Source organism: Fukomys damarensis, unplaced genomic scaffold (genome assembly GCF_012274545.1).
Source record: "Fukomys damarensis isolate Sample0158 unplaced genomic scaffold, DMR_v1.0_HiC HiC_scaffold_24, whole genome shotgun sequence".
NCBI classification, from domain to species: domain Eukaryota; kingdom Metazoa; phylum Chordata; class Mammalia; order Rodentia; family Bathyergidae; genus Fukomys; species Fukomys damarensis.
This window is the reverse complement of record NW_022900936.1, coordinates 64,663,649-64,690,908: the sequence shown is the minus strand read 5'-3', so window position 1 is coordinate 64,690,908 and position 27,260 is coordinate 64,663,649. Positions and strand designations below refer to the sequence as shown.

Here is a 27,260-nt window from a genome sequence, read left to right as displayed (position 1 = left end):
AGTAAAACAAATTATGATTTTATATACATCTGATTTCATTTCAGATTAAAATGACTAAACATTTCTTTCCCTAAAATAAGTTCAAGATGAGCCAAATATTTTAATGTAACAAGTGAAATAATACAACTAGCAAAATATTTATGTAACTATGACGACAATCTGATATATAGAAACATCCTAATCATAATTTAAAATCCATAAGGCATAAAGAAATAATTGACTATATAAAAATATAAAATTTCTGCATGCAAAAAGAACACCATAAATACTCTTGAAAATGGAAATACTAGGAAATAACTAGTGCTGTATTAGGAGTCATTATTTATAATAAGAAATCAATATAAAAGAGAAAAAGTAGGGAATATGAAGAAAACAAGGAGAATGAGAAAACACATTATATAAAAATAATATATTTATTAATATATCTTGTACCAAGTTATATGTATCACTGTGTTTCTGTGTTATCATTTGTTTCCGAGATATAAAATGCATAACAGTTTCCCCTGCCAGCCATAACGAAGAAACCAGCACCAGTTTTACACTTTCACCTAAAAAGTAGAGTAAAGCCTAGGTTCATGAGCATAATTCAAATTAAGAATAAGAAAGCATAAAGAAAAAGAAACAAATTAACCTACACTTACCTTTGAAAAATTTCTGGGTGATGTGAGGGAGCCAAAAAAGAGGAGGCTTATTGTGTAGGACAACTTTCATTACCACTCTGGGAATCACTGCTATTAGTTTAATGGAATCATATTCTTTTTGAGCAATTTTTAAAAAGAACCTACCCAATGACACTTGTTTTTGCCTCCTTTTGAGGATTTTACAGATATGTGATATTTTATTGTCATTAAACTGATTAATTGTGTACACTGCTACAGCCTCATTTAGGTGGTGCTTTTCTACAAAATTTTGCACTATTTTCTACATTTCCCTAATCTTATTTGAAATGAGAGATTCCTCTGCCTTCTTCACTTCCTCCTCTGCAGAAGAGATCTGCTCCATAACCTCCTGCTATTGGGAGACTATCACACACGGGGTGGAGGGCAGGCAGAAAGACAAAGACGGAGAGAGAGAGAAACAATGGGGGAGGAAAGATAGGAAGGGGGAAAGAGGATTATGAGAGAGAACCAGTTGCTCAGTTGTGATCATGTGACATTCTGCTTATATTGCAAGACACGGTTCATTTATCAAGTTAAAATTGATTAGAAATGTTTGCTTATCTTGCAGAACACTCACAGAACAAGTTACTTATAATCCAAGGGGTTTTCAATATAGATAAAATTTATAGAACTATAGTTTTTAAACATTGCATATCAGGTGAACAATAATGGTAATCACTTAAGGAGATTGTTTTAAAAATATGTAGTGAATATGAATATTATTGCCCCAGCTTGCTGCCTAGAGAGTTTCCAGGCCAAAGCATGGAGATGGGAACTCAGGAATCTACAAAGTTCTCTGAGTTGAGGCAACAGAATTAAGACTGTGGAGGGCAAGGACAACTAGAGCTCACAAGGCAGAGCAATAAACAAGAAAAAGTAATACAAACAAGAACTCCAGAGATTTGTGGAAGGTTCTTCGGCTAAGTATTGATCAGAGAATAATAGGTTTGACAAAACTATAAACAACTCAAGAAAAAACAAGCCAAGAAGGAAATAAGATCATTTCTGATGATAAACCAATATAAAAAAGATTCCTTTAAAAATAATAACAAAAAAATCAGCCCTCCCCCAAATATAAAGACCCGATTCAAAAATAGGCATCTGAAATGAACAGACATTTCTCAGACAAAGAAGTAAAAACAGCAAGTAAATATATGAAAAAATGTTCCACATTACTGGTCATTCGGGAGATGCAGATGAAAAAGCAAAAACTGAGATTCCACCTCACCCCACAAAGAATGGCTGCTATCAAGAAATCAACCAATAATAAATGTTGGCAGGGTTGTTGAGAGACAGGAACCCTTCTCCATTGTTGGTGGGAGTGCAGAATGGTGCAACCACCTTGGAAATCAATATGGAGATGCCTCAAAGAGTTGGGACTAGAGGTTCCATTTGACTCAAAACATATAAATAAGTACTGTGTTACTAAAAAGCGTGTTCTCTGAATGTCAGAGATGTCAATGTTAGAAATTGATAGAAAATTCTCCTAATGTTTATACATTAAATTACAACTATTAAGTAAGTACTAGTAAAAAAAAAATAAAGGATAAGAGTACTTAGAATATACTCTTAATAGAATAATGAAAATATATCAAAAGTACAGGCTATAGCTAATGCAGCACAAAAAGGTAAATGTGGGCCAGGGATTTAGCTCAGTGGTTCAGTGGCCTGCCTTGCAAGCGCAAAGACCTGAGTTCAATCCCCAGTACCAAAAAAAAAAAAAAAATAAATCTGAGCTTATATATTCATTTAAGTTTTTCTTCAAAGAAAACTCCAGGCCTAGAAAAAAATTACTTGCGAAGTTTATAAAGCATTTATAGAAAAAATAATACCAATTCTACAAAATTGAGCAGAATGAATACTTTCAGACTTGTTCTATGAAGATAGTACTTTCTTGGTACTAAAACAAAGGCATCACAAATACAGAAAAACTTCCAACTAATACACTAATCAATATTTTGGTATGCTGAATATGTTATATAAAAAGAATTGTACATTATGGCCAAGTGGGATTCATCTCAGGAATGTAAAGATAGTTTAATCTTCAAAACTTTCCTATTAGTTGAAATAACTATTTTGATAGATACAGCCAAAGCATTAGATAAAATTCAAATACTTGTTAATAAAATTGCCCAGTAAACTAGGAAAAGTACTAAACTTTCTTAATCTGATTTAATGTGTCTAAGAAAATTCTACACACAATTCTCAATAAAATGCACAATACTTTCTACTTAACATCACTTCTATTTAACAACATACTATATATATTACAAGTGCAATTAGGTGAATTAAAAAAAAAGGATGACATGAAAGCTGGAAAGTATTAAAGTTTTCTCTTCAGTAAACATAATACAGAAAATTGTAATCTTAAAAATGCACTAAAATAAGTGAATTACATAAGGTTGCAAAATACAAGATAGAAACTTTAAAATATATTTTCTTCTACTAGAAAATAATTGCACATTTGTAAATTGCATTTATAATAACAGAAAATTACTTTTGAATAGTTTTAAAGATGTTTTTACTAAAAGCAATAAAATACTGTAAAGATACATTTAAAAGAACCTAAATAGTTATGTGCCATATTCATAAAAGATTTGACACTAATAAGGCAATCTTCCCTGAATTTATCTAGATTCATTAAACTTAAAATAAAATCCTAATAGCCCTCCTTTTGACAAAGTTAACAGCTGAAAAACTGTTCATTAAATCACAATGTACAGATAAGTAAGCTTTCCCCAAGGAGGAAATTTGTATTCTGAATAATTGCTTTCATCTCCACAGATTAATGATTTTTAGGTAGAGAGAAAAAAGCTAATGCAATGAGAACTCTGAATCCAATTTTTAAAGTCTGACCATTAAGAGCTTTTAAACCTCACTCTACCTTCCTGTTTCCTGTGTGTCCAAATCAGAACAAAATAATAATAAAAAAAATCTGGCTTATTTGTTGTTTGGTCCCATCAGTAAATTCAAATCATGCAAGTTCTTGCTTTGGCAGAGGAACTCCCACTCTAGTCCCACCTGCAACCACAGTAAAGCTTATTATCTTTCCTTTCTCTGAAGCCATCTTGCACCTACTTGAAAGATTTGCCTTATCCACTCAATTTTGTAAGAAATAAATATTTTCATGCCCTGAGTAATGTATGTGATGTAATCAGTTTTAATATCAGAACTGAAGTTTGGGTGAGGCAGGTAACCATATAATCACTTTATCCCCCATAAAGTAAATCCACTCTACTACTGAGTAACAACACAATATCCCTATTAGCTGACAAAGGTGTGAACTGTCCACAAAAGGTAGGAAATATTGAATATTTTCAACATTAGGCCTACAAATTACTTTTCTGGAGTTATGAAATTTAGTCTGTTAGGGCTTTTAACAAGATTTTCCCACACACAAAGCCTCAAGCACTTATGGGTGGAGCTTTACAGAGATGACTGGGATTAAATTGTACAATGATAGGGTTAAACGTATGTGATTACTAAATTAGTCCAATGATTGGCTAAGTATAGTTTTCAGTGTTGATAATGGGAAAGCCCACCCTGGGTGTGGGAGGCACTACCCAAAAAGCAGGTAGGCTGGAAGGAATAAAAAAAGAGAGGCTTCTGTCTCACTGTTTGCTGCCTTCTGCCTGTCATGATCTGTTTCTCCTCTGTGATGCACCCCTGCCATGCCACCCTTCCTTGGAGCCAGCTGACTATGGACTGAAACCTCTATAAGCTGTGATCTACAGCAAACCTTTCTTCCTTTAACTTTGGGTGTCAAGTATTTTATCTCAGCAGTGAGAAAAGTAACTAAGATAGTCTCCCACTTGAGTAATGCATAGCTACAAGGAAGAGCCTGACTACTCAAGGATGTTGTCAAGTGTGAATATTTCCTTATAAAGGGGCAATGGGGAAAATATAAGAGATGCTGTATAGCAGTGTCACCTAGTAAAAATTTAAGAGCAAACAATTGCTATTTTGCCTTTGTCCACACCACTAGCCTTTATTTGCTACCTAAATAGAAAGTGTCATTTTTATAGATGCTCATTTTTATGTAATATCCAAAATTAAACTTCCTAGTGCTATTTTAGCATTCAGTAAAAGACTTGTATAGAATCAATTTTTAAAAACACAGAAATGGCATAAAAAAATACTTTTTTTTTTTTTAAGTACCAGGGATTGAACTCGGGTCCTTGCACTTGCAAGGCAGGCCAGAAAAAATACTCTTTTTAATGAGAAAATATTTCAAGATTTTCTAAGCATGTCTTAAAGCACTAAACTGTTAATCACCTTGTTAATTGTTTTCACAATCTGCTTTATATATTTCAATGGTAAGCTTTAATTCACATAATGTTAACAAATTCAAAGTGCAGAACTTTACATAAATATCTACAATTTATGTTTGAACTATTAAATTTTTAGTACATGAATGCTAAAATTAGAATGACAAGTATAGAGTACTTGGCAATATATTGTGTTAGAAAGAGAATGTCCCTCAAAGCCCTTATGCACTCATATATGAGGCCTTTAGAAAGAGTAGGGGGTCAATATAACTGACTTGCTACTGGGAGGTAGGTCTCTAGGGTATGACCTGAAAAGGTGTATCTCTCTGCTTCCTAGCCACCATGATGTGAACAACTTTCAACCTAGTCCCTTCCACTTCTGTCTGTAGCTGGCCAACTATGGACTGAAACTTCTGAAATCTTTTCTTCATTTAAAACCCTGCCAAGGATTTTGATCCAGCAACAAAAAAAGTGACTAAATTTAACAAGTAGGCTGAAGACAGATAAATACAAACTGCTTCAAAAGTAACAAATGGCCTGACTGGTTGATCAGGACTCTATAAAAAGATGAGGTGGGAAATGAAAGATAAAGAGATCTTGGGGGAAAAGCATGTGGGTGAACTTATGAAAGCGCATATAAGATATATGGATTTTTATTTTTCAGGCCAATACTTGCTGTAGTGCATTTACCAGTGAAGAGACACTGAAAATACAGAGGTGGAATGATTATTTGGTGGTATATCATTCTCTGTCCTCAGCAACTCCTCTGCTTTCATAATGGGAAATAGAACAACCGGGTGACAAAAAAGGAGGATATGCACTAACCCAATATTGTGAGGTCCCTGTCATTACAGCTGACCTAAAGCTTATCTTCGCTGAATGTCCAAGCTTTCTGAAGCAGAAACCAAAGCTAAGCCATCAATATTGCATCCTCTCTCAATAAGACCAATCATAAACTTAGTAGAAATTTAATTACATAAAATCATAGGAAACCCATTCCACACTAGGAAAGAGCTCAGATTTTATTTATTAGGACTGTTACTTATTCCAAGTATGGGTTTTTTCTTGGTATTAGACAAACATATAGTGATTTAGCATCATGAAATAACATATAAAGTTGCCTCCAATCAGAAGTTTCAGTTGACAATGAAAGATACGCAAGCAATGACACATAATGACTAAATTCACTAGTCCAATTGTATATATATCACATTAAAAGATTGCTGTTGAGGCAAAAAAAAACTGCAAACTATTGATGGTAACATAAATTAACACAATCACCACAGAAATCACTATGCATTTTTCTCAAAACTGTTATACAGATTCAATGCAATCTCAATCAAAATACCAACAGCCTACTTTATAGATCTAGAGTAAAAAATTCTAAAATTCATATGGAGCCAGAAGAGACTCAGAATAGCAAAAGTAATTTTGGGCAATAAGACCAAAGAAGGCTGCATTGTAAAACTGTTTTCAAGCTATACTAAAAAGCAATAGTGATAAAAATGGCATGGTAATGGAAAAACAGACACGTAGACCAAAGGAACAGAACACATTTACAGAAATCTCCACAGACATACAACTATTTGATTTTTGACAAAAGGTTTAAAATCATATGTGGTAGCAAAAATATACTATTCAACAAGTGTTACTGGAAAAACTGGTTATATGTTTGCAGAAGAATGAAACTAGAGCCTTATCTCTCACCATATCATAGAAAGAACAGACAAAGGGTTTATAAAAAGAAGCTATAATATGTGCATGTAACCACCCCTTAATATGTCTGTAAACTGCATGAATTGTAAACATGTACTATTAAAAAAATTAAAATGATAGAAGAGTTACTGAAATTAGAAATTTCTACTCACTTTGTAATTTTCAAATATATAGATACAAAATTTTTGGTCTCAATATGTGTATTAAAATGCTAAGGATAATATTTCAAAGAAATAAAATGTATGACTTCCAAATCTGTAGAAGGAAAAATGAATCTGAAACTCAGTTCAACTGAAGTTAGGAGAAAAAACATAAGTAGTCTATTAGCCCCAAAATAAAATGATAAATAATTTATATGTATCAGTAATAATGGTCAATGTAATGAAATAATCTATCATTGATAAATGCCAGTTAACGATCTTATAAAATTAGCTACATGCTAGTTACACTACACATGCTTAACACATGAGGATTTAGACAGGCTAAAAATAAGCCAAATAAGTAACACCAAAGAAACATAAATCAAAAGAAAGCACCACAGCTACACTAGCATCAGAAAAAATTACTAAGGCAAAATGACAATAAAGAATAAAGAAAACCTACAACCTTATTTAAAAATTAGAATAACTTATAAGGAAGATAAGTCATCACAAACTTGTAGGTTCCTAACAATGCAGACTCAAATATATAAAATGAAAAATAGTTTATGAAGTTTTGGTTGCTTCAGAATATGAATTATACATATATCATTTACCTGAGCCACAGTTATATTTGATTCTCCATAGAAACTTTTGCTTCAATAGCAGCTAATATTAACTCTGTAACACACAGACTAAATAGATATTAAAATACAGGATAAGTTTAAAAGCTATCCGCAATCAGTAAAAATAACTGGCTTCAAGAAGAAAGGGGGGCTGGGGATTTTTCTCAGTGGTTCCACCACCTGCCTCACAAGTACAAGGTCCCAAGTTCAATCCCTGGTACAAAAAAAAAAAAAAAAAAAAAAAAAAAAAAAAAAAAAAAAAAAAAAACTCTCATACATCTGATCCACCAGTTTCCAGCCTCTGCCTTCTGCCCCACAGCAAAGACCATGTGTATGTCCAGACCTATCCACACTTCTAACAAGCCAAACTCAGGCAAGAAGCAATGAGCATCTCTGATCAGAAAAAAATCTGTTAGTCCAGCCCTGCTATCTTCATTATTAGTAAAATTTGGCATCTTCATGCTCCTTCTTTATTCTAATCAGTCTTCTTCCAAAGACATTAATCTTGGCCACTGATTGTTTTTAAATATCTGGACTTCTGAGTAATCCCTGAACTCTGATGAGTATGCCCCACCTGGCTAGTGAGATGGCCCATTTTCTTCAGCTTCAATATTGCCTGATTGTGAAAGATTACAGAAATACACCTTAGAGACACTCACTGGACAAAAAGAGCTGTCTCTGTCAGCACTGTAGTGAGTCAGATCCCCTGGCTTCTGCTCTAATCCTGTGAATGTAGATCTAGGGCTGAATCTTGCTAGGTACCTGAGTGTTCCCACCAATCCCCATGCTTTTATTTTTTTAAGACTAGGAAAATTTTATTGAAGGAAACATAGTTTTTGTCTAAGAGACAGAAGGTGGACCAGAAAGTGGATTGCCTGTTCACTCCAATTTTCAAAGATGTTTTATATAGCAAAGACATGCAGTGAGGTGGATACAAGGTGGGACAAAACTGTAAGACCCAATGGAAAATTACAAGGTGAGCATGAGGTGGGGCAAAACCATCACCAACTGATAAGATCACAAGTACAGTCACCTAGGTAATATTGATTAAATGGTGGTCAAATGGGGGAGCAAGTCATGTAGCAAGCATATAGGGATTTTCATTAAAGGTGGGGGTCAGGGATATTTCCTGGAAGGCTGGGTTAAAACTGTGCCCCCCCCAAATGATACCTATTTAGAATATCAATCACTGCTGTTTTTCTCCAGGGGAAGCACAAAGGTATAGTAGTTTCTCTCCTTTTACAATTCCGGCCTTCAATTAATGTGTCTTAACTTCCATGTTGGCTCCTTGAGAGTGGCCCAGTCTAACTGCCTACAAGATATCTAATTAAATTAGCTATCTGCAATATTCCCCCCTCTGAAGAATTACCCCTAACTGCTATGAGGGAGCGAAGTTCTGTATTTCTAAGCCAAATTTATTCTTCAGATATCTTAGAGCTAAAACTAGAGAGACTTATAACAAAATATGAGACATACAGATAACCTCTATTAATGAAAGAATCTAAGACAAGCAGGTTCAATCACTATTTCAATTTCTAAGTGTGACTTACTCCCCAACTTGCCCTTTCATTCTAGTGTGCTCATGCTTAAATTATGCATACTCTAATTTCTTAAAAGTTTTATTTATTATTGCCTAGATGCTGTCAAACTACAAGTGATCATACAAATGGAACCAATGACAAATATGCTAGACTTCAACTGGAATCTAACAGATCAACCTTGTAAACAACTCACAACTGCTAAACTGTACAAAATGACTTCTATGTTGGATTCTAAAGTCCCCTGGACCTTATCCTTATCCTTTTTGTTGGCTATATTTATAGCAATCCTGCTGACCTTATAATTTGGCCCATGCATTCTTAACTGTTTCTTTGGCTTTCTCTCCTCCAGATTTAAAAGCTATGTAGCTACCAAGGTAGCAATGCCAGGCACCTGGCATTAGTTGGTTTGTTCCAAGCACTGTAAAAGCAAGGAAGTTCTTATCTGAGCTGTTCAAGGTAAGAGGTAATTACACAGACACAAGGAGTCATTTAGGGAGTAGTGCGCCATCTCCTGAAGAACTATGGAAATTGAAAAGAATTTGTGGTTTCTAACATCCTCATTTATTCCAGTGAGACCATGAGAAAAAATTTTTTGACAAATTTATTGATACTTTAGTAAGGACTTTCATCTCAGTTTTCTTTCTCTTCATCTTGACCTCAGGTTATTATTATATTTTATTTGGGTCAAGAAAAGAATATGTAGGAGAAGGATGTTATCTTAACAACAGTAAAATGGACAAAAATAGCTTATTCTTATGGCTTGTATCTAGATGTCCCCCAAAGCCACACTACGGATAGGTGGACATTTTCAGAGCCAGCTGGATCTAGGGATGTAATACCAGGATTAAGGGTATGTGGTACAAAATTTGTCCACTGATGGGAATAAGCATTGTTCTGGGTGTGAGTGGTACCAATCAATAGGCTTATAGTATTATGGACGGAATATAAAGGGAGAAAGGGATGGGATGTTTACTGCTGCTGTTTGCTGCTTTGCTGTCTCCTCCCTGCTTCACCATGAACTGTTTCTGCTCTGTGATGTCCCTCTGCCATACCACTGTACCTTGGAAGAAACCAACTACAGACTGAAACAACAAAATATGGGTCAGAATAAACCTTTTCTCCCTTAACTTTGGGTGTCCAGCATTTTTGTCTCAACAGTGAGAAAAATAACTTACCTATGTAAAAGTAAGTTAAAGCTAAATTTATGTATCTTAATATAATTAAATCATGTAAGAACTAATAGTTTTATATACATTTCTATTGTTTTATTTGGGGGCTTAATCTAAACTCTAATATAAAACCACACAGCATTAAGAATATTCAGAGGATGGGCTGGGGATTTAGCTCAGAAGCTCCATGCCTGCCTGGCAAGTGCAAGGTTGTGAGTTTGATCCCTGCTACCAGAAAAAAAGAATGAAAGAAAAAAGATGCAAAAAAAAAAAAAAAAAAAAAAAAAAAAAAAAAAAAAAAAAAAAAAAAGAATATACAGAGGCTTTTTCTTAAAAGAGATCCGCAAGTAATTACCAGCAATGAACTAGTCTGAAGCTGCCTCCAAATTTAACATTTTAAGAGTTTTTAAGGAAATTATTACATCATGTTTGTCTGTAACTATGATTTTTTTAGATATATTTGTTATATTTTTAAAACCCACATGCAATATAAAAATACAAAGCAAATAATACATAAATCTAAAAATATATGTGGTCAGAGATTCCATAAAATGTGTTTTAAGATGAAATTTCTTCTATTTTTTTCTCCTTGAATTTATTGATACATTTTAGGTGTACAGTACAGGTACATTCATTATTGGGATCTTGTACCTTTACACAACAGGTCTTAGTTCTCATTTTTTTCCCCTTGCCCCTGCCCTCCCTTCACCCCCTTCTCCTTTCCCTATTTACAAATACCTTATTTCCATTTTTTCATTTTCTCTTCCCTTGTTTCCATTCCCCTACTTCTCCCACTTCCCCTATACCTTTAGCCCTTTTCTTCCTATTTCACATTGTCAATTATACCATTAGAATCTTATGTACAATTACAGTTTTTCACACCAGAGAAACTATTTGGGATTTACACGTGTGATTTATTTCACTTAAGAGTATGGCCTCAATATGCATGCATTTTCCTATGAATGACTTACTACTCATTCTTTATGGCTGAGTAATATTCCATTTTACAGAAAAACCACATCTTCTCTATAGTGGCACAGTTTGTCACAGTTTGTCATAGCTAAAACTTGGAAATAGCCCATTTGCCCATTAGTTGGGGATTGGATAAAGATGATGAAATTTCTTTTATGAATTAAGTCAAATAATTTTATTAGTACATATTTATAGCTCATATTTAAATCTCTCTTATTTTGCTATTTATAATTTGGTTTCTCATATAAGAAAAACCATGCAATATGAAAGCTTATAAGTATGATTTATTTCACTTAATGCTATATTATGGTCTCAAGGTGCATCCATTTTCCTACAAATGACCTGTTTATCTTATGTCCCAATAATACCTCAGTATGTATAAATATCATATTTTCATTATCTGTTGATCTCTTGATATACATAAAGGCTGCTTCCAAAATTTAAGTATAAGCTATGCTGCTACAAACATGAATTTGTATATATGACTATAATATGTCTTAAATTCTTTTGAGAAGAAACCCAGTTTTAGAAACTCTATGCTGAATCCACAGTGTTTGTACTAGTTTACATTTCTACCAACAATGCAGAAATTTTCCTTTATTCCCCCAGCCTCACCAGCATTTACCATTAGATTTCTTGATGATGGCTATTCTTTCTGGGGTAAGATGGAACCTCAGTTTTGTTTTAATTTGCATTTTTCTACTGGCCAGTGCTATTTGAGCATTTCTTCATGTATTTATTGGCTTTTTGTATTTCTCCACTCAATGCACTTCCCTATTTTTTGATTGAGTCTTTTATTTTGAGGATCTAATTTTTTTGAGTTATTTACATATTCTACATATAAGGCTTCTGTCTGAGGAATACCTGGCAAAATTTTTTCCTATTCTGTAGGTTGTCTCTTCACCCCATTGGTTGTTTCTTGCATTGTGAAGAAGCTTTTTAATTTGATATGATCTCCTTTGTTGATTCTCAGTATTATTACATGTGTGCTGTTTGTTCAGAAAGCCCTTGCTTATGCCTATTACTTTTAAGAGTTTTACCTGTTTTATCTTCTAGCAGATTGCTTCTATTTTAACATCTGGCTCTTTGATCCATTTTGATTTTAGTTTGGTGCATAGTGAAACATATGGATCAAACTCAATCTTCTACATGTGGATAGCCAGTTTTCCCAAGACCATTTATTAAAGAGGCTATTGTGCCCCTAGTGTATGCTTGTTGGGAAAACAATTTGGTTCACAAACAAAAGCATTTGGCAAAATTGTTGTTTTTGTTTGCCAACTCTATATCAGGAGACAAACACAACCATGGCCATCTTTTCTGCACAAATGTGACCTTCTTTTCCAAAATCATGCAACAAACTAAGTTCATGAATTCAAGTGCCACTGTATAATGTTGAATGAAATAAACTAAAGACACAATCTTAAATACTGTATAGTATCTTTCATAAGGCAAAGCACAAGCAAAGAGTAATAAGGAAGAACAGAAGGGGAGAAGGTGGGTCACTTGCAATAAGGAAGTGATCCAAGGGAAAAAGTGCAAGGAGTGAGGAGGAGGGAAAGAGGAAATAAGTAGAATAAAGGTATGCCATGCATAGGAGCCCAATAGACTCAATTTAAATTCATATAAATCATATGAATACTTGGAAAAGAAGAGCTCCAAGGCTCCAAATAGAAAGAAATGATAAAAAAGGGAAATGCTAATTATCCTGATTTGACCAGTGCCCTTTTACACACATCTGTTGAAATATCAAGTTTCGCTCCATTAATATATACAAAAAATACATATTTAAGTGTAAATACAGCATACACATTAACTATGCTACTTAATATTAATTTATTAAATCATATTTGGTGGTTGAAGCCAAAATTGTAATACCATTTCATATAATATTCAATGTATATAAATAAAACATTTTTAAAAATCATATAAAGTTTTGCAGTAATAAAACTAAATGTGGTAGTAGGGATTCTATGCTTAATTAAGAGTGAAAAGTATTAATACTAGTGGATTGTAATAATTGTATATGTATACTACCTAATAATTTATACTATTTCATTAAGAAAAACCTACAAACTGTGCCACTATAAACATGGTCACACATTTATTACTGTGGTATGATTCTTTTAATTCTGGGAGGTTAGGGGAATGGAGAAAAAATAAGAATCAATAGATATCATGTAAAAGTACAAATTCCCAATGACGAATGTCATAATATCACATACCTAAAATACACCAAAAAACTTAATGAATAAAAAAGAAAAAAACAAAATCCTACAAAGCAATATGTGTAAAAATATATATAAATAAATAAACTACACTGTAAAAATAATTCACATAGCTCACAGAAACACAAGAAAAAAGTAGATCATGAAATACAGGAAAGAGAAAACAGAGTAAAATGGCAGACTTAAGCCATGTTATGGTTTGGATGTAAATGGAAGATAAACATATTACATAATGAAAAAGGATCTCTTCACTAGTAAAACAGAATAATCTTAAATATGTGCACAGTAAACCAAACACCTTGAAAACTAAAACTAATCAAGGAAGCTAGAGGGACAGAGTTGGAGAGCCTGATTTATTCTACTCTCAGTATTTGATAAAACTGCAAGATAGAAAATTAGCATGAACAGCAACAACACAATCAAACAAAAATAACTATCTCACAAAGAATAAACCACCCAACAAAGGGAAGAACACATGTATTTTCCCAGAGTCCATAGATCATTCACCAAGATGAGAACATTCCTAAACCATAAAATAAACCTAAATAAATTTTTTTAAATTGTACTGTTTTTTGAAAGAACAAAATCAAATTGGAAATCAATAACAAAAACATAAAATTCCCAAACACTGGCAAAGTAAATGTAATTCCAAGTAATTCATGGTTCAAAGAACTCTCAAAGGAAATTTTTAAATCTATATATACCTAAAAGATAATGAAAGCAGTAAAAGTACTGTGAAGAAAACTAACAATATTAAATGCACATTTTATAAAAGAGAAGTACAAAATCAACAATCTCTACATTCTTCCTTCAAGAAAACAGAGAAGAAAAAAAAGAGCAAAATAAACAGCCAAAAAAGGGAGAAACAATAAAGAACAGGAAAAAAAAAGAACAAAAAATGAGGAAATAAAAAACTAGTTTTTCAAAATAAAACTTACCACGAGTAAGACTGGCTATATGAACCACCACAAAACTAAAGCAAGGTGAAATAGACAACCAACATAATATTCTTATAATTACTAAAAAATATTGAATTTATAACATAAAAATTCTCATAATCTCTACGTGTAGATAGTTTCACTAAATAATTCTACAAAAAAAAAATGTAGAGAATTAACACTGCTTCCATAATGTCTCCAGAAATAGAAGAGGGAATATGTCCCAATTCACTTAATGAAACTAATATTACTCAGGCAAATAATAAAAAGCCAATAAAATTTTAAAACAATTTTTAAATGGAATCCATGCTTACTATAAAATATAGAACAATAACATTTTTCGAAAAAGGAAATTTATTAAGATCCAGGATTAGGGGAAGAGTTCTAAGAGATGATAACAAAAGCATGATTTACAAAGGAAATACTGATAAACTAGCTAATATCCAACAAAGTATTAGTTTCTAGAATATACAAGAACTCTTAAAATGCAACATTTGTAAAGCAAGCCACTCAAATATAACAGGGCAGCCGGGTGTGGTGGCACATGCCCATAACCCCAGCACTTGGGAAGCTAAGGCACGAGGATCACTGTGAGTTCGAGACCCAGCCTGGGCTAAGGAAATACTGATAAACTAGCTAATATCCAACAAAGTATTAGTTTCTAGAATATACAAGAACTCTTAAAATGCAACATTTGTAAAGCAAGCCACTCAAATATAACAGGGCAGCCGGGTGTGGTGGCACATGCCCATAACCCCAGCACTTGGGAAGCTAAGGCACGAGGATCACTGTGAGTTCGAGACCCAGCCTGGGCTATATATATATGACATATATATATGATAAGTCATCAGCCACCATTTCAATTTTAATTAGTTTTTATTATAAGATGCTCAAAATGGCTAAGATGAATAGCAATACTGTAATATACTGAAACTAGGGAGAGAGAACAGGATTATTCATAGACTGCTAGTAGAAGTGCTGCTGTTACAACTTCTATGGAACACAGTTTGAGATTTTATAAATCCAAACATGCTTTCTAGGTTTTTCTCTGTTTTTGTCTTTGTAAGTTTATTATATGCCTTGGTGTGTGTCTGTACCTTTATCATACCTGGGAGTTTGTAGAGCTTCTTGGATGTTTATATTCATAAAATATAAATGCTTTGGAAATAACTCAAAGGTTTAAACAGTGATGTATCTGTACCATAGAATATTATTATGGCTTGGATTTGACATGTCTGCCAAAACTCATGATGAATCTTAAAGGAAATGTCTGGATCACAAGGTCTTTCACTTAATTAAGTTAATTAACCCTTTCATGAGTTTATTGGCTGAATTTACTTATAAAGACGTGGCATTTACTTGGATGCAGCAAGTCACCAGGGGTATAGCTTTGAAGGGCATGTTTTGTTCCTAGCCTTTTCCTTTCTAGCTTTTTTATTTTTTTCTCTGATTTCTGGCTGAGGTAAGCAGATTTCTTCCACCTTTTCCTCCCCACAGGATATTCTGCCTTGCCTTAGGCCCACAGCAATAGAATCAACTCATCATGGACTAAAATTTTCAAACCATAAGCTAAAATAAATCTTTCTTCCTTTAAGTTGTTTATATCACGTATTTTGTCACAGGAATGCTGGCTAAAAAGCCTAGTCAGCAGAAAAAAGGAATGATCTACAGATATAATCAGCCTTCCATATTCATGAAGTCCACATCCAGATTCAAGCAACCATGGATTAAAAATATTTGGAAAAGAAAAATTTTCTGTGATGAACATGTATAGACTTTTTCCCTCTCACTACTTGAAAATATATCACAGTTTGCACAGTATTTCCATGCAGTAAGCATTCCAAGTACCAGAGATTATTTTAAGTATATAGGAGAATGTGTGTAAAAATATGTCTTCTATAACAAATGTGAGCATCTATATATCTATGGGGTATCTGTACAACTGATATACTTTTAGAAAGATTTATCAAGAAAAAGAACAAATGACCAATAATAGAAATTAAAGAAGGACATCAATATTTACATCAAAGACATTAAATGAAACATATGGCAACAAATATGATAGTGTATATTTTCACAATACTCATTCCTAAAGAAACAATATACTGTATTTGCTCATAAATTTTTTACTTACCTGAATGTTTAAAGAAATTTAATTAGTATTAATGTAGGGAATAATGAGCAAAAAATCAAGGATACATCCGTATAGCACCTGTTCTTGTCCCAATAGCCAAGATTTTCTGAACTGGATCAAAGGCTAAAGCTGTAGGCTGGTAAGGAAAACCATGCCGAACTGTCTGAAAGAGAGCAAACAGTGCAAATAGTCATCAGAAAAATTAAAATTAAAATCTTAACAAAGCCACCAGATGACTAAAATTATGTCATTAAAAATATATTACAACTAAATGTTAACAAGGATATGGAGTAATTTAGAATCTCATATGTTGTTGGTGAGAATCTAAAACATGTCATTTTAAACCACTTTTTAAAATGTCTTGCAGTTTCTTATAAAACTAAAAACATAACCTAGTAATTCCACTCTGATGTGTTTACCTATGAATACTAAAAGCGTAAGTTTACAAAAATGATTTGCTTTAGTACAGTTTATTCAGCTTTATTTATAATAGTAAAAACCTGAACGTAGTCAAAGTGCCCCTCATTGAGAGAATTTCTGAAAAACTGTGGTATGGTCATACAATGAAATATGTACAATTAAGATAGCAAACACTGATAGACCAAAAAAATGTGATGATTTGCAAAAGCTTCCTAAGGAAAAAAACATGAGTTCACACATTGTGATCACATCTTGTAATAAGCTTTAAATAAGCAAAACTAACCTATAGAGAATAAAATTCGAGTAACTAAGGAAAACTGACTAAAGAGTACGAAAAAAATTTTCCTGAGGGGGAAAATAGACACATACACACAAATATATGTGTTAACAGGTGTGGCTTACAAAAGTGTATAAATTAGTCAAAATTCACCATGCTGCAGTAAAATTTGTAATTTTTCTGAATGTAAACAATATTTCAAATAAAGTTAAGAAAAAAGCTAATACTGAACTCAATATTTTGCACTCTACAGTGTTCAAGTATACTGACATCTGCAATTTAAAAATGCATCTAAAAAACGGAGATACACAGGAGGACAGAATAATATGTGATAAAGTGAAATAGCAAAATGGTAACTATCAAATCTAGGTGAAAATATACATATGATTTTACAATATCAGTCTGGTAACTTTTCTCTATATTTGAAAGTTTTCATAACATGATGAAAAAACAAAAAAGAGAAAGATATAAAAAGTTCATTATCTCATTAATGAAAAAAGACTGACATGAAAAGAGGCAATGTTAGATAAGAATTAATTTTAATATTAAATTTGCAATAACTTTTCAAATAGAGAACTCAAACAGGTCATAAGGTAGGGGAAGCTATCTTACTCACAAATTAAATTTCAAACCAAAACTGATTAAGAGAGACAAAGAAGGCCTCTACATCCTTGTAAAGGGAATAATTCAACAGAAAGAGAGGACAATCATAAGCATACATGCAACAAATATTAATGCCCCCAACTATATAAAACAAATCCTGAGTAACATGAAAAAGCAGGCACTAATACAACTGTAGCAGGGGATCTAAATACCACACTATCACAAATAGACTGATCATCTAGACAAAAAATCAACAACGAAATACTAGAACTGAACCAAGCTTTTGAACATAAAGATTTAATAGATGTCTCTAGAGTGTTCCATCCCACAAAATCAGAATATACATTTTGTTCAGCTGCACATGGGTCATTCTCCAAGATAGATCACATACTAGTTCAAAGAACAAGTTTGAATAAATGCAAAGGAATTGAAGTTATTCCATTTATTATCAGATCATAGTGCAATCAAGCTGGAGATCAACTGCGTAAAAAACCATAGGAACTTCACAAACACATGGAAATAGAACAACATTCTCCTGATCAATGGGTCACAGAGGAAATTAAGAAAGAAATTAGACAGTTTTCACAAATAAATGAGAATGCCAATACAACATACAGGAATCTATTGGACACAACAACAGCAGTTCTACATGGAAAATTCATAACACTGAATGCCCACATTAGGAAAACAGAGAGAGCTCAAATAAACAACCTAATGATGAATCTTAGACTCCTAAAAAACAAGAGCAAGAAAAACCCAAAGATCAAAGAAGAGAGGAAATTATAAAGATTAGAGCAGAAATCAATGCAATAGAAACTAAGAAAGTGATACAAAAAATAAATGAATCAAAGAGTTGGTTTCTTGAAAAATAAATTTTATAAACCCTTAGCCAGGCTTTTCAAAAAAAGGAAAGAACTGGTTCAGATCCATGCAATTAGGAATGAAAAAGGCGAAGTCACAACAGATCCAACAGAAATTCAGAGGATCATTAACACCTACTTAGAGAAACTGTGCTCTAATACAATGGAAAACACAGAAGACATGACACATTTCTAGATAATTTTGAATTACCAAAGTTTAACGAAGAAGATTTAAAAAAATTTAAACACCCAAATTACAGTCAGTGAAATTGAAAATGTAATTAAAAGTTTACCAACAAAGAAAAGCACACATCCTCATGGACTTACCGCTGAATTTTACAAGACATTTACAGAAAAACTACTGCCACAACTCTTTAAACTTTTCAATGAAATTGAAAGGGAAGCAATACTTCCAAATTCATTCCTAGAAGCAAGTGTCATTTTGATTCCCAAACCAGGAAAATGCCCAACCAAGAAAGATAACTACAGGCCAATCTCCCTATTGAATGTAGATGCAAAATCCTTACTAAGATGCCGGCAAACACAATACAGAGGGTCTTCAAGAAGATCATACAACCTGACCAAGTTGGATATTTTTCAGGGATACAAGGATGATTAAAAATACATAACTCACTAAATGTACTACACAATAATGACTTAACAGAGTCAAGGACAAAAACTATATGATCATCTCAATGGATGCAGAAAAAAAATCATTCAACAAAATTGAACACCCACTCATGATAAAAACCCTACAGAAAATTGGAATAGATGGTCTATATCTCAACTTAATAAAGGCTATCTATGAAAAACTGACAGCCAAAATCATATTAAATGGCCAAACACTGCAAACCTTCAAGTTAAAATGAGGAAAAAGACAAGGATGCCCACTATCACCACTCTTCTACAATATAGTTCTGGAAACATTAGCCACAGAAATTAATCAAAAGAAAGAAATTAAAGTAATAAAAATGGGAAAGGAAGAAGTTAAACTGTCATTATTTGCTGAAGATATGATACTCTACGTTGAAGATGCAAAAAACTCTCCCAAAAGACTTTTAGACTCAATTGGCATTTTTAGCAAAGTAGCTGGATACAAGGTCAACACCCAAAAATCAATAGCCTTCTTATACACAAATAACAGACTCACTGAGAGAGAAATTAGGGAAACAATTCCTTTCACAATAGTGTCCAAAAAACGAAGTATCTAGGAATCAATCTAACAAGAGAAACAAAAGACCTCTACACTGAAAACTACAGCACTCTGAAAGAAAGAAGTCAAAGAGGATATATGAAAATGGAAAGATATCCCCTGCTCCTGCGTAGAAGAATCAACATAGTGAAAATGACTATACTACCAAAACTGCTATACAAGATTCAATGCAATGCCAACTGAAATTCCAACACTACATTTCACAGAACTAGAAAAAAGAATCCAAAAATTCATTTGGAACCAGAAGAGACCTAGAATAGCAAAAGCCATACTAGGCAACAGAGGCATGGCAGTGGATATAACAATTCCCAATTTGAAACTATACTACAAAGCCACTGTGATAAAAACAGCATGGTACTGGCAAAGAAACAGACCTTAGGATCAGTGGAACAGATTGGGAGACACAAAAACAACTCCTGATGTACTTAGCTATATCATCTTTGACAAAGGAGCTGACCATCCCTACTGGAGGAAATATAGCCTCTTTAATAAATGGTGGGAAAAACTGGATCTCAACCTGCCAAAGATTAAAACTAGGCCCTTATCTTTCACTATGCACTAAATTAAAAACCAAGTGTATTCAAGGTCTAAATACTAAAAAAGAGTCAATAAACAAGGGTTGGAGGTCCCATTTGACTCAGCAATTCCCCTACTGGGTATCTTTCCAAAAGACTTTAAAAAATCATACCACAGACAGTTCTCACTGCATTTCCCACAGCTGGACCTACCAGCACTTTCCAAGGCACTTCAGCTTAAGTTTTAAGCTAAGCATAAAATCCTAGTTTAGGGAACCATGCCAGCTCCTGACTCAACCACCATCACTCAAGTGTGGGGAGGCAGCCTGGGCCCCGATGCACCACGGGAAGGAGAACCACGCCTGCTCCCGACCCAGCCACCATCGCTCAAGGGCAGGAAGGCAGCCTGGGACCTGATCCAACGCAGGATGGAGAACCAAGCCTGCTCCCGACACAGCTGCCATCACTCAAGGGCAGGAAGGCAGCCTGGTCCCCGATCCACCGCAGAAAGGAGAACCACGCCAGCTCCTAACCCAGACGCCATCGCTCAAGCGCCGGGAAGGTAGCCACTCGGGCATCCCTGAACCCCCATAAGCCCCTCCCATACTTTCAGAACTCCTGACTGTGCAAGTCTTTGGACCCACACTGCAGAGGCAGAGGTGGTCATCAAGGGCATTTTTCTGAGTCCCCAAATTTGAACATCTTTAAAGAAAGGGCATGGGAAACTTGTAATAGAATGTTGTGGAGTTCAACCATTCAGAAGTTTGGGGAACTCAATCTGGGCCTTGAAGCCTGAGGTCAGTCAGCATCATGGGGTTCAGCCATCAGCTAACTGAGATCAGGGGTCTTGCATACTCGCTCTGTCTGAGCCATTAAATGATAAATACACTACATTGAAATTTTCTTCACTGCACACATGTTCTGGACTGCTTCTTGATTTCAATTTAATTCAAATGATTTAAGGGTGATAGACTAGTGACTACTACCAGTGGTCAGTGTCAAAGTTGTGCTTGATCTTAATATGTTGCTGATTGTATCAGTTGGGGTAAAGCATTGCAGTTGATTTGAGGAGCTGTTTTCTCTGATGTTATGATGATGAGAATGTCTGTGGGTCATTAGAGACCCAGAAGTTAGGGCGCAACTGTATCAGGAAGATTTGGGTAATAATCCAGAGATTAAACCTAGGACAGTCCAACAACAAAAATAAAAATGAGAAAACACTTAAGCAAGACACAAGGACAGACTTCCAGTTCACCAATGGCAAACAGTAGGACAAATGAGGATGAAAAGGCCGATAGTGAACCACCAGGACACCCTGAACTCATAGCACAGGAAGTGACAAAACAGATCAATCAGGCTCTAGAAAAATTCAAAACAGAAATAATTTCCCAGATAACCATAGAGATAGTGAGCAAAATGGCAGTCGTGATTCGAGACTCTAGAGCAGAAACTGACAAAAAAATAGATGAGCTCAGGACCATGATAGATGCCATGAAGGCCCAGCATAAGAAAGAAATGGAAAAAATAAACGCCCAACATAGGAAAGAAATGGAATCCATAAAACAGATTCAAACAGATATCCAGGAGAGTAAACACTCTATTGAAAGTTTACACAACAGAATAAAAGAATTCAAAGATAGACTCTCAGATATAGAAGGTAAGATTGCAGTCAGTGACCATGAAAAGAGAGGTCTCTTAAAAACAGTAAGAGATCATGGGAAATTGATCCAAGAACTTCTAGATGATGCAAAGAATAACATAAAACTGACAGGAATCCATGAAATAGCAGGAGAAAATACAAATGGCTTAAAAAAGCTGTTTGCAGAATTCATGACAGAAAACTTCCCAAACAGAGGGGAAGAATTTGACATTCAGATCACTGAGGCATATAGGACCCCAACTAGCTACAATAAAAAAAAATCTACACCTAGACATATAATAATCAAGATCCCAGAAACCCAACAGAAGAACAAAATACTACAAGCAGTAAGAGAAAAGAAACAAATCACATACAAAGGAAAGCCCATCAGAGTCACACCAGACTTTTCCCCACAAACCCTTGGGGCAAGGAGAGCCTGGAATGAGATATTTCAAGTACTAAAAGAGAACAACCTCCAACCTAGACTGATGTATCCTGCAAAACTCTCTTTCAAAATGGATGGGGAAATAAGACACTTCCACAACAAAGAACACCTAAGAAACTACATGAATACCAAACCAGCACTACAAGGAATTCTAAACAACATCCAAGAAAAAGACAATGAAGGCAACACCACCATGAGGCCCAAGAGAGCAAAGCAAATAGGAAAGGCAAGAAATTAAAAGGAGAAGGTGAAAAAGTAAAAAGAGTCAACAAAAGGCCAATAACATGTCAATAACAAGTCAGTACATATCAGTTATAACCAGCAATGTCAATGGCCTCAACTTACCAATCAAGAGAAATAGACTGGCAAAATGGAATAAGCAGCAAAATCCAACAATATGTTGTATACAAGAAACACACCTAGTGCAAAAAGAAGCCCATAGACTGAAAGTGAAAAGATAAAAAACAATTCTCCATGTGACAGGAGCCCAGAAAAAAACAGGGGTAGCAATCTTATTTGCAGACAAAGTAAATTTCAAACCAAAACTGATTCTAGTATTATCGATGTAGGATGGTACTGCATCATACCTCTATGAATGTAAAATATCTTGTACCTGCTTTATGATACATAGTAGGGACTGTGCTTTATCAGAGCTACATTTAATGATATTACTCTTGAATATTCTCTTTACAGATGATGATTAAGATGCTCATAAAATAAAAATGGTCCCAGGTACCACAACAGCAACACAACTTTGCTCTTTTCTGGATATTATTCTTTTCTTTGTCTTTCTGTTTTGTTTTGTTTTTAATGGAATGTGCTGAATGCCTATAATTTTGTTCAGATGACTGCAGAACCTGGAAAAGCTGTTGCTGCCATCGATGTATAATGTATAACAAAAACTTTAACGGTGCTGCCAACTTTGAAAAAAGTAATCCCAATTTACTGTGTTGAGTTGGCATTGTACAGAAATGGACAGCCATATTGGTCTAGAAATGTTAATTTATTTTTATTTTTATTTTTTTCCATGTGTACAGGGGTAACACATCATACTAAATATGTAAGGTTATATCTACGTGGGTTTGATTACAGAAACTAATAAAGTATTCTCTAAATAATGAAAAAAAGAGTAAGATAAGACTATAAGAGCAACAAGCAATTTAAATATGTTTGGGGATCATTTTCATCTCCAGAATTAAGGATTATTTTAATGTTACATCATTGCCTTTTCTCTTTTACTTTCCTTTTCAGTTTTATTTTAGGGTTCCCTATTTTTAATGTTCATACAGAGATTTCTTTAACTGAAATACAGAATAGTTTCTTTGGTGCGAAAACTATAATAGTCCACAGGGTCCTAATGAGATAATTAATTAATAATGTGAAATAGGAAGTAAAGGGCTAAAGGTGTAGGGAAACTGTGAAGGGTAGGGGAAAGGTAATAAGGGAAAAGAAAAAATTACAAAATGAAAAATGGAAATAAAATGTTTGTAAATGGGGAGAGGGGGTGAAGGGAGGGCAGGGCCAAGGGGAAAAAATGAGAATCAAGACCTATTATGTAAAGGTACAGAATCCCAATGATGAATGTAACTGTATTGTATACCTAGATTGTACCAATAAACTCAATTTAAAAAAAATCATACCACAGTGATATATGCGTACCCATGTTTATAGTGGCACATTTGTAATATCTAAAACTTGGAAACAGCCCAGTTGCCCACCAGTTGGAGACTGGATAAAGAAGATGTGGTTTTTCTATACAATGGAATATTGCTTAGCCATAAAGCATGAGAAATTCGAGTCATTAATAGGAAAATGGTTACATATTGAGGATATATTCCTTAGTGAAATAAAAAAGTCACATAGGTGTAAATACCAAATAATTTTTCTCATGTGAATAAACTATAATAATACATAAGATCCTAATGAGATAATTGACAATGTGAAATAGGAAGAAAAGGGCTAAAGGAATAGGGAAAGTGGGAAGGGTAGGGAAAGGTAATAAGGGAAAAGAAAAAAAATACAAAATGAAAAATGGAAATAAAATGTTTGTAAATGGGGAGGGGGGAAGGGGTGGAAGGGAGGGCAGGGACAAGGGGAAAAAATGAGAACCAAGACCTGTCATGTAAAGGTACAAGATCCCAAAAATGAATGTAACTGTACTTTATACTGAAAAATGTACCAATAAACTCAATGAGGGAAAAAAAAGTCATAATCCAAGAAATAAAGCAAGGAAAGCCTGGCAACAAAAATTAAAATAAAAAAAAAACACTTAAGAAAGACAAAATGACAGAAATCCAGTTCACCAATGGAAAACGCTAGGGGAAATGAGGTGAAAAAGTCTGACAATCAACGACCGGGACACCCTGAACTCACAGCACAGGAAGTAACAAAACAGATCAATCAGGTTATAGACAATTAAAAAAACAAATAATTTCCCAGATAGCAATAGAGATGTTGAGCATATGAAAGATATGATTACCGACTCTAGAAAAGAAAAAAAACTAGACAAAAAACTAGCTGAGCTCAGGACCATGATAGAAACCATGAAACCCAGCATAAGAAATGAATGGAAACCATGAATGCTAAACTGTGGAAATAAATGGAATCCATGAAACAGATTCAAACGGATATCCAAGAGATTAAAAAAACTCTATGGGAAGTTTTGCAGCAGGACAAATGAATGGGAAAATTGAATTTCAGATATAGAAGACAGGATTGCAGTCAGTGCCTATGAAAAGAGAGATCTCTTAGAAATAGTAAAGGATCATAAGAAATTGATCGAACAACTAGATGATGCAAAGAAAAATAACATAAGACTAATAGGAATCCATGAAGCAGCAGGAGAAGATACAAATCAGTTTGAAAAGCTGTTCACAGAATTAATGACAGAAAATCTTCCCAAACAGAGGGGAAGTACTTGATATTCAGATAAGTGAGGCATATAGGACCCCAACTAGCCACAATAAAAAAAAAATTTACACCTAGACATACAATAATCAAGATTCCAGAAACCCAACAGAAGAACAAAATACTATAAGCAGTAAGAGAAAAGAAACAAATCACATGCAAAGGAAAGCCCATCAGAATCACAGCAGACTTTTCAACAAAAACCCTCAGGTCAAGGAGAACCTGGAGTGAGGCATTTCAAAACCTATAAGAAACAACCTCCAACCTAGGCTGATGTAACCTGCAAAACTCTCTTTCAAAATGGGTGGGGCAGTAAGATGCCTCCATGACAAGGAGCATCTGAGACACTTCATGAATACCAATTGAGAATTCCAAACAATTCTAAAAAATATCCTAGAAAAAGAAAATGAAGTTCACAACACCATGAGGCCCAGCTGACCAAATCAAACACGAAAGGCAAGAAACTAAAGTGAAAGGGGGGGAAATTAAAAAGAGCCAATATCAGGACAATATCATGACCATGGTAAGTCTGTACATATCAGTTATAATCATCAAGGTAAATGGCCTCAATTCACCAATCAAGAGAAATAGACTGGCAGAATGGATTAAGAAGCAAAATCCAACAATATGTTGTATACAAGAAACACACCTAGTGCAAAAAGAAGCCCATAAACTGAAAGTAAAAGGATGGAAAACAATTCTCCATGTGACAGGAGAACAGAAAAAAGCATGGGTAGCTATCTTATTCATAGACAAAGTAAAATTCAAACCAAAACTGATTAAGAGAGACAAAGAAGGCCACTACATACTTGTAAAGGGAACAATTCAAGAGGAAGAGATGACAATCACAAATATATATGGACCAAATATTAATGCCCCCAACTACATAAAACAAATGTTAAGGAACATGAAAACCAAATAAGAAATGGTATACTACTCAGCCATAAAGAATGAGAAATTACAGTCATTCATAGGAAAATGGATGCATATTGAGGATATAGTCTTAAGTGTAATATACAAGTCACACATGTGTAAATACCAAATAGTTTCTCTGGTGTGAAAAACTATAATTTTCAATAAGATCCTTATGGTATAAATGAAAATGTGAAATATTAAGAAAAGGGCTAACGGTGTAGGGGAAGTGGGAATGGTAGGGGAAAGGAAATAAGGGAAAAGAAAACAATATGAGAAAATAAAAATATGGAAATAAAGTATTTGTAAATAGGCAAGGGAGGAGGGGGTGAAGGGAGAGCAGGGGTATGGGGAAACAATGAGAACCAAGACCTATCATGTAAAGGTACAAGATCACAATGATGAATGTAACTATACTGTATAACTGAAATGTACCAATAAACTCAATGAGGAAATAAAAAAATAAGCACTAATATAATTTTAACAGTATATTTAAATACCCCACTAGCACAAATAGAAAGATCATGTAGACAAAAAATAACAAAACACCACAACTCAACCAAGCTTTTGAACATATGGACTTAACAGACTTCTATAGAGTGCTCAACCCCACAAAATCAGAATATACATTCTGTTCAGCTGCACATGGGTCTTTCTCCAAGTTAGACCACCTAAAAGATCACAGAACACATTTGAATAAATGCAACAGAATCAAAGTTATCTCCTGTATATTATCAGATCATAGTAATATCAAGCTGGAGATCAATTGCATAAGAAAACATAAGAACTTCACAAACACATGGAAATTGAACAACACTCTCCTGAACAATCAATGAGTGACAGAGGAAATTAAAGAAGAATTCAGACAGTTTTTACAAAAAAATGATAATGCCAATACAACATACAGGAATCTGTGAGACAGAATGAAAGTAGTTCCACGTAGAAAATTCATATCAGTGAATTTGCACACTAGGAAAACAGATCAAGCTTAAATAAACAAACTAATGATGAATCTTAGACTCCTAGAAAAAGAAGAGCAAGAAAAACCCAAAGCTCACACAAGAGAGGAAATTATAAAGATTAG

At 34.1% G+C, this 27,260-nt stretch overlaps 1 protein-coding gene across 6 annotated transcripts in view; it reads right to left on the bottom strand.

Moving 5' to 3' along the window:
* Positions 1 to 27,260, bottom strand: part of Stxbp5l (syntaxin binding protein 5 like) — a 391,696-nt gene that overhangs the window by 310,476 nt on the left and 53,960 nt on the right. For all 6 annotated transcript variants that reach the window (XR_781365.3, XM_033768099.1, XM_010630004.2 and 3 more), the window contains exon 2: positions 16,451 to 16,548. Coding sequence is in view for 5 of the 6 variants with exons in the window: in XM_033768099.1 (XP_033623990.1) it covers positions 16,451 to 16,548 (98 nt within the window). In the remaining variant the exon portion in view is untranslated. The remainder of the gene's footprint in view (positions 1 to 16,450; positions 16,549 to 27,260) is intronic.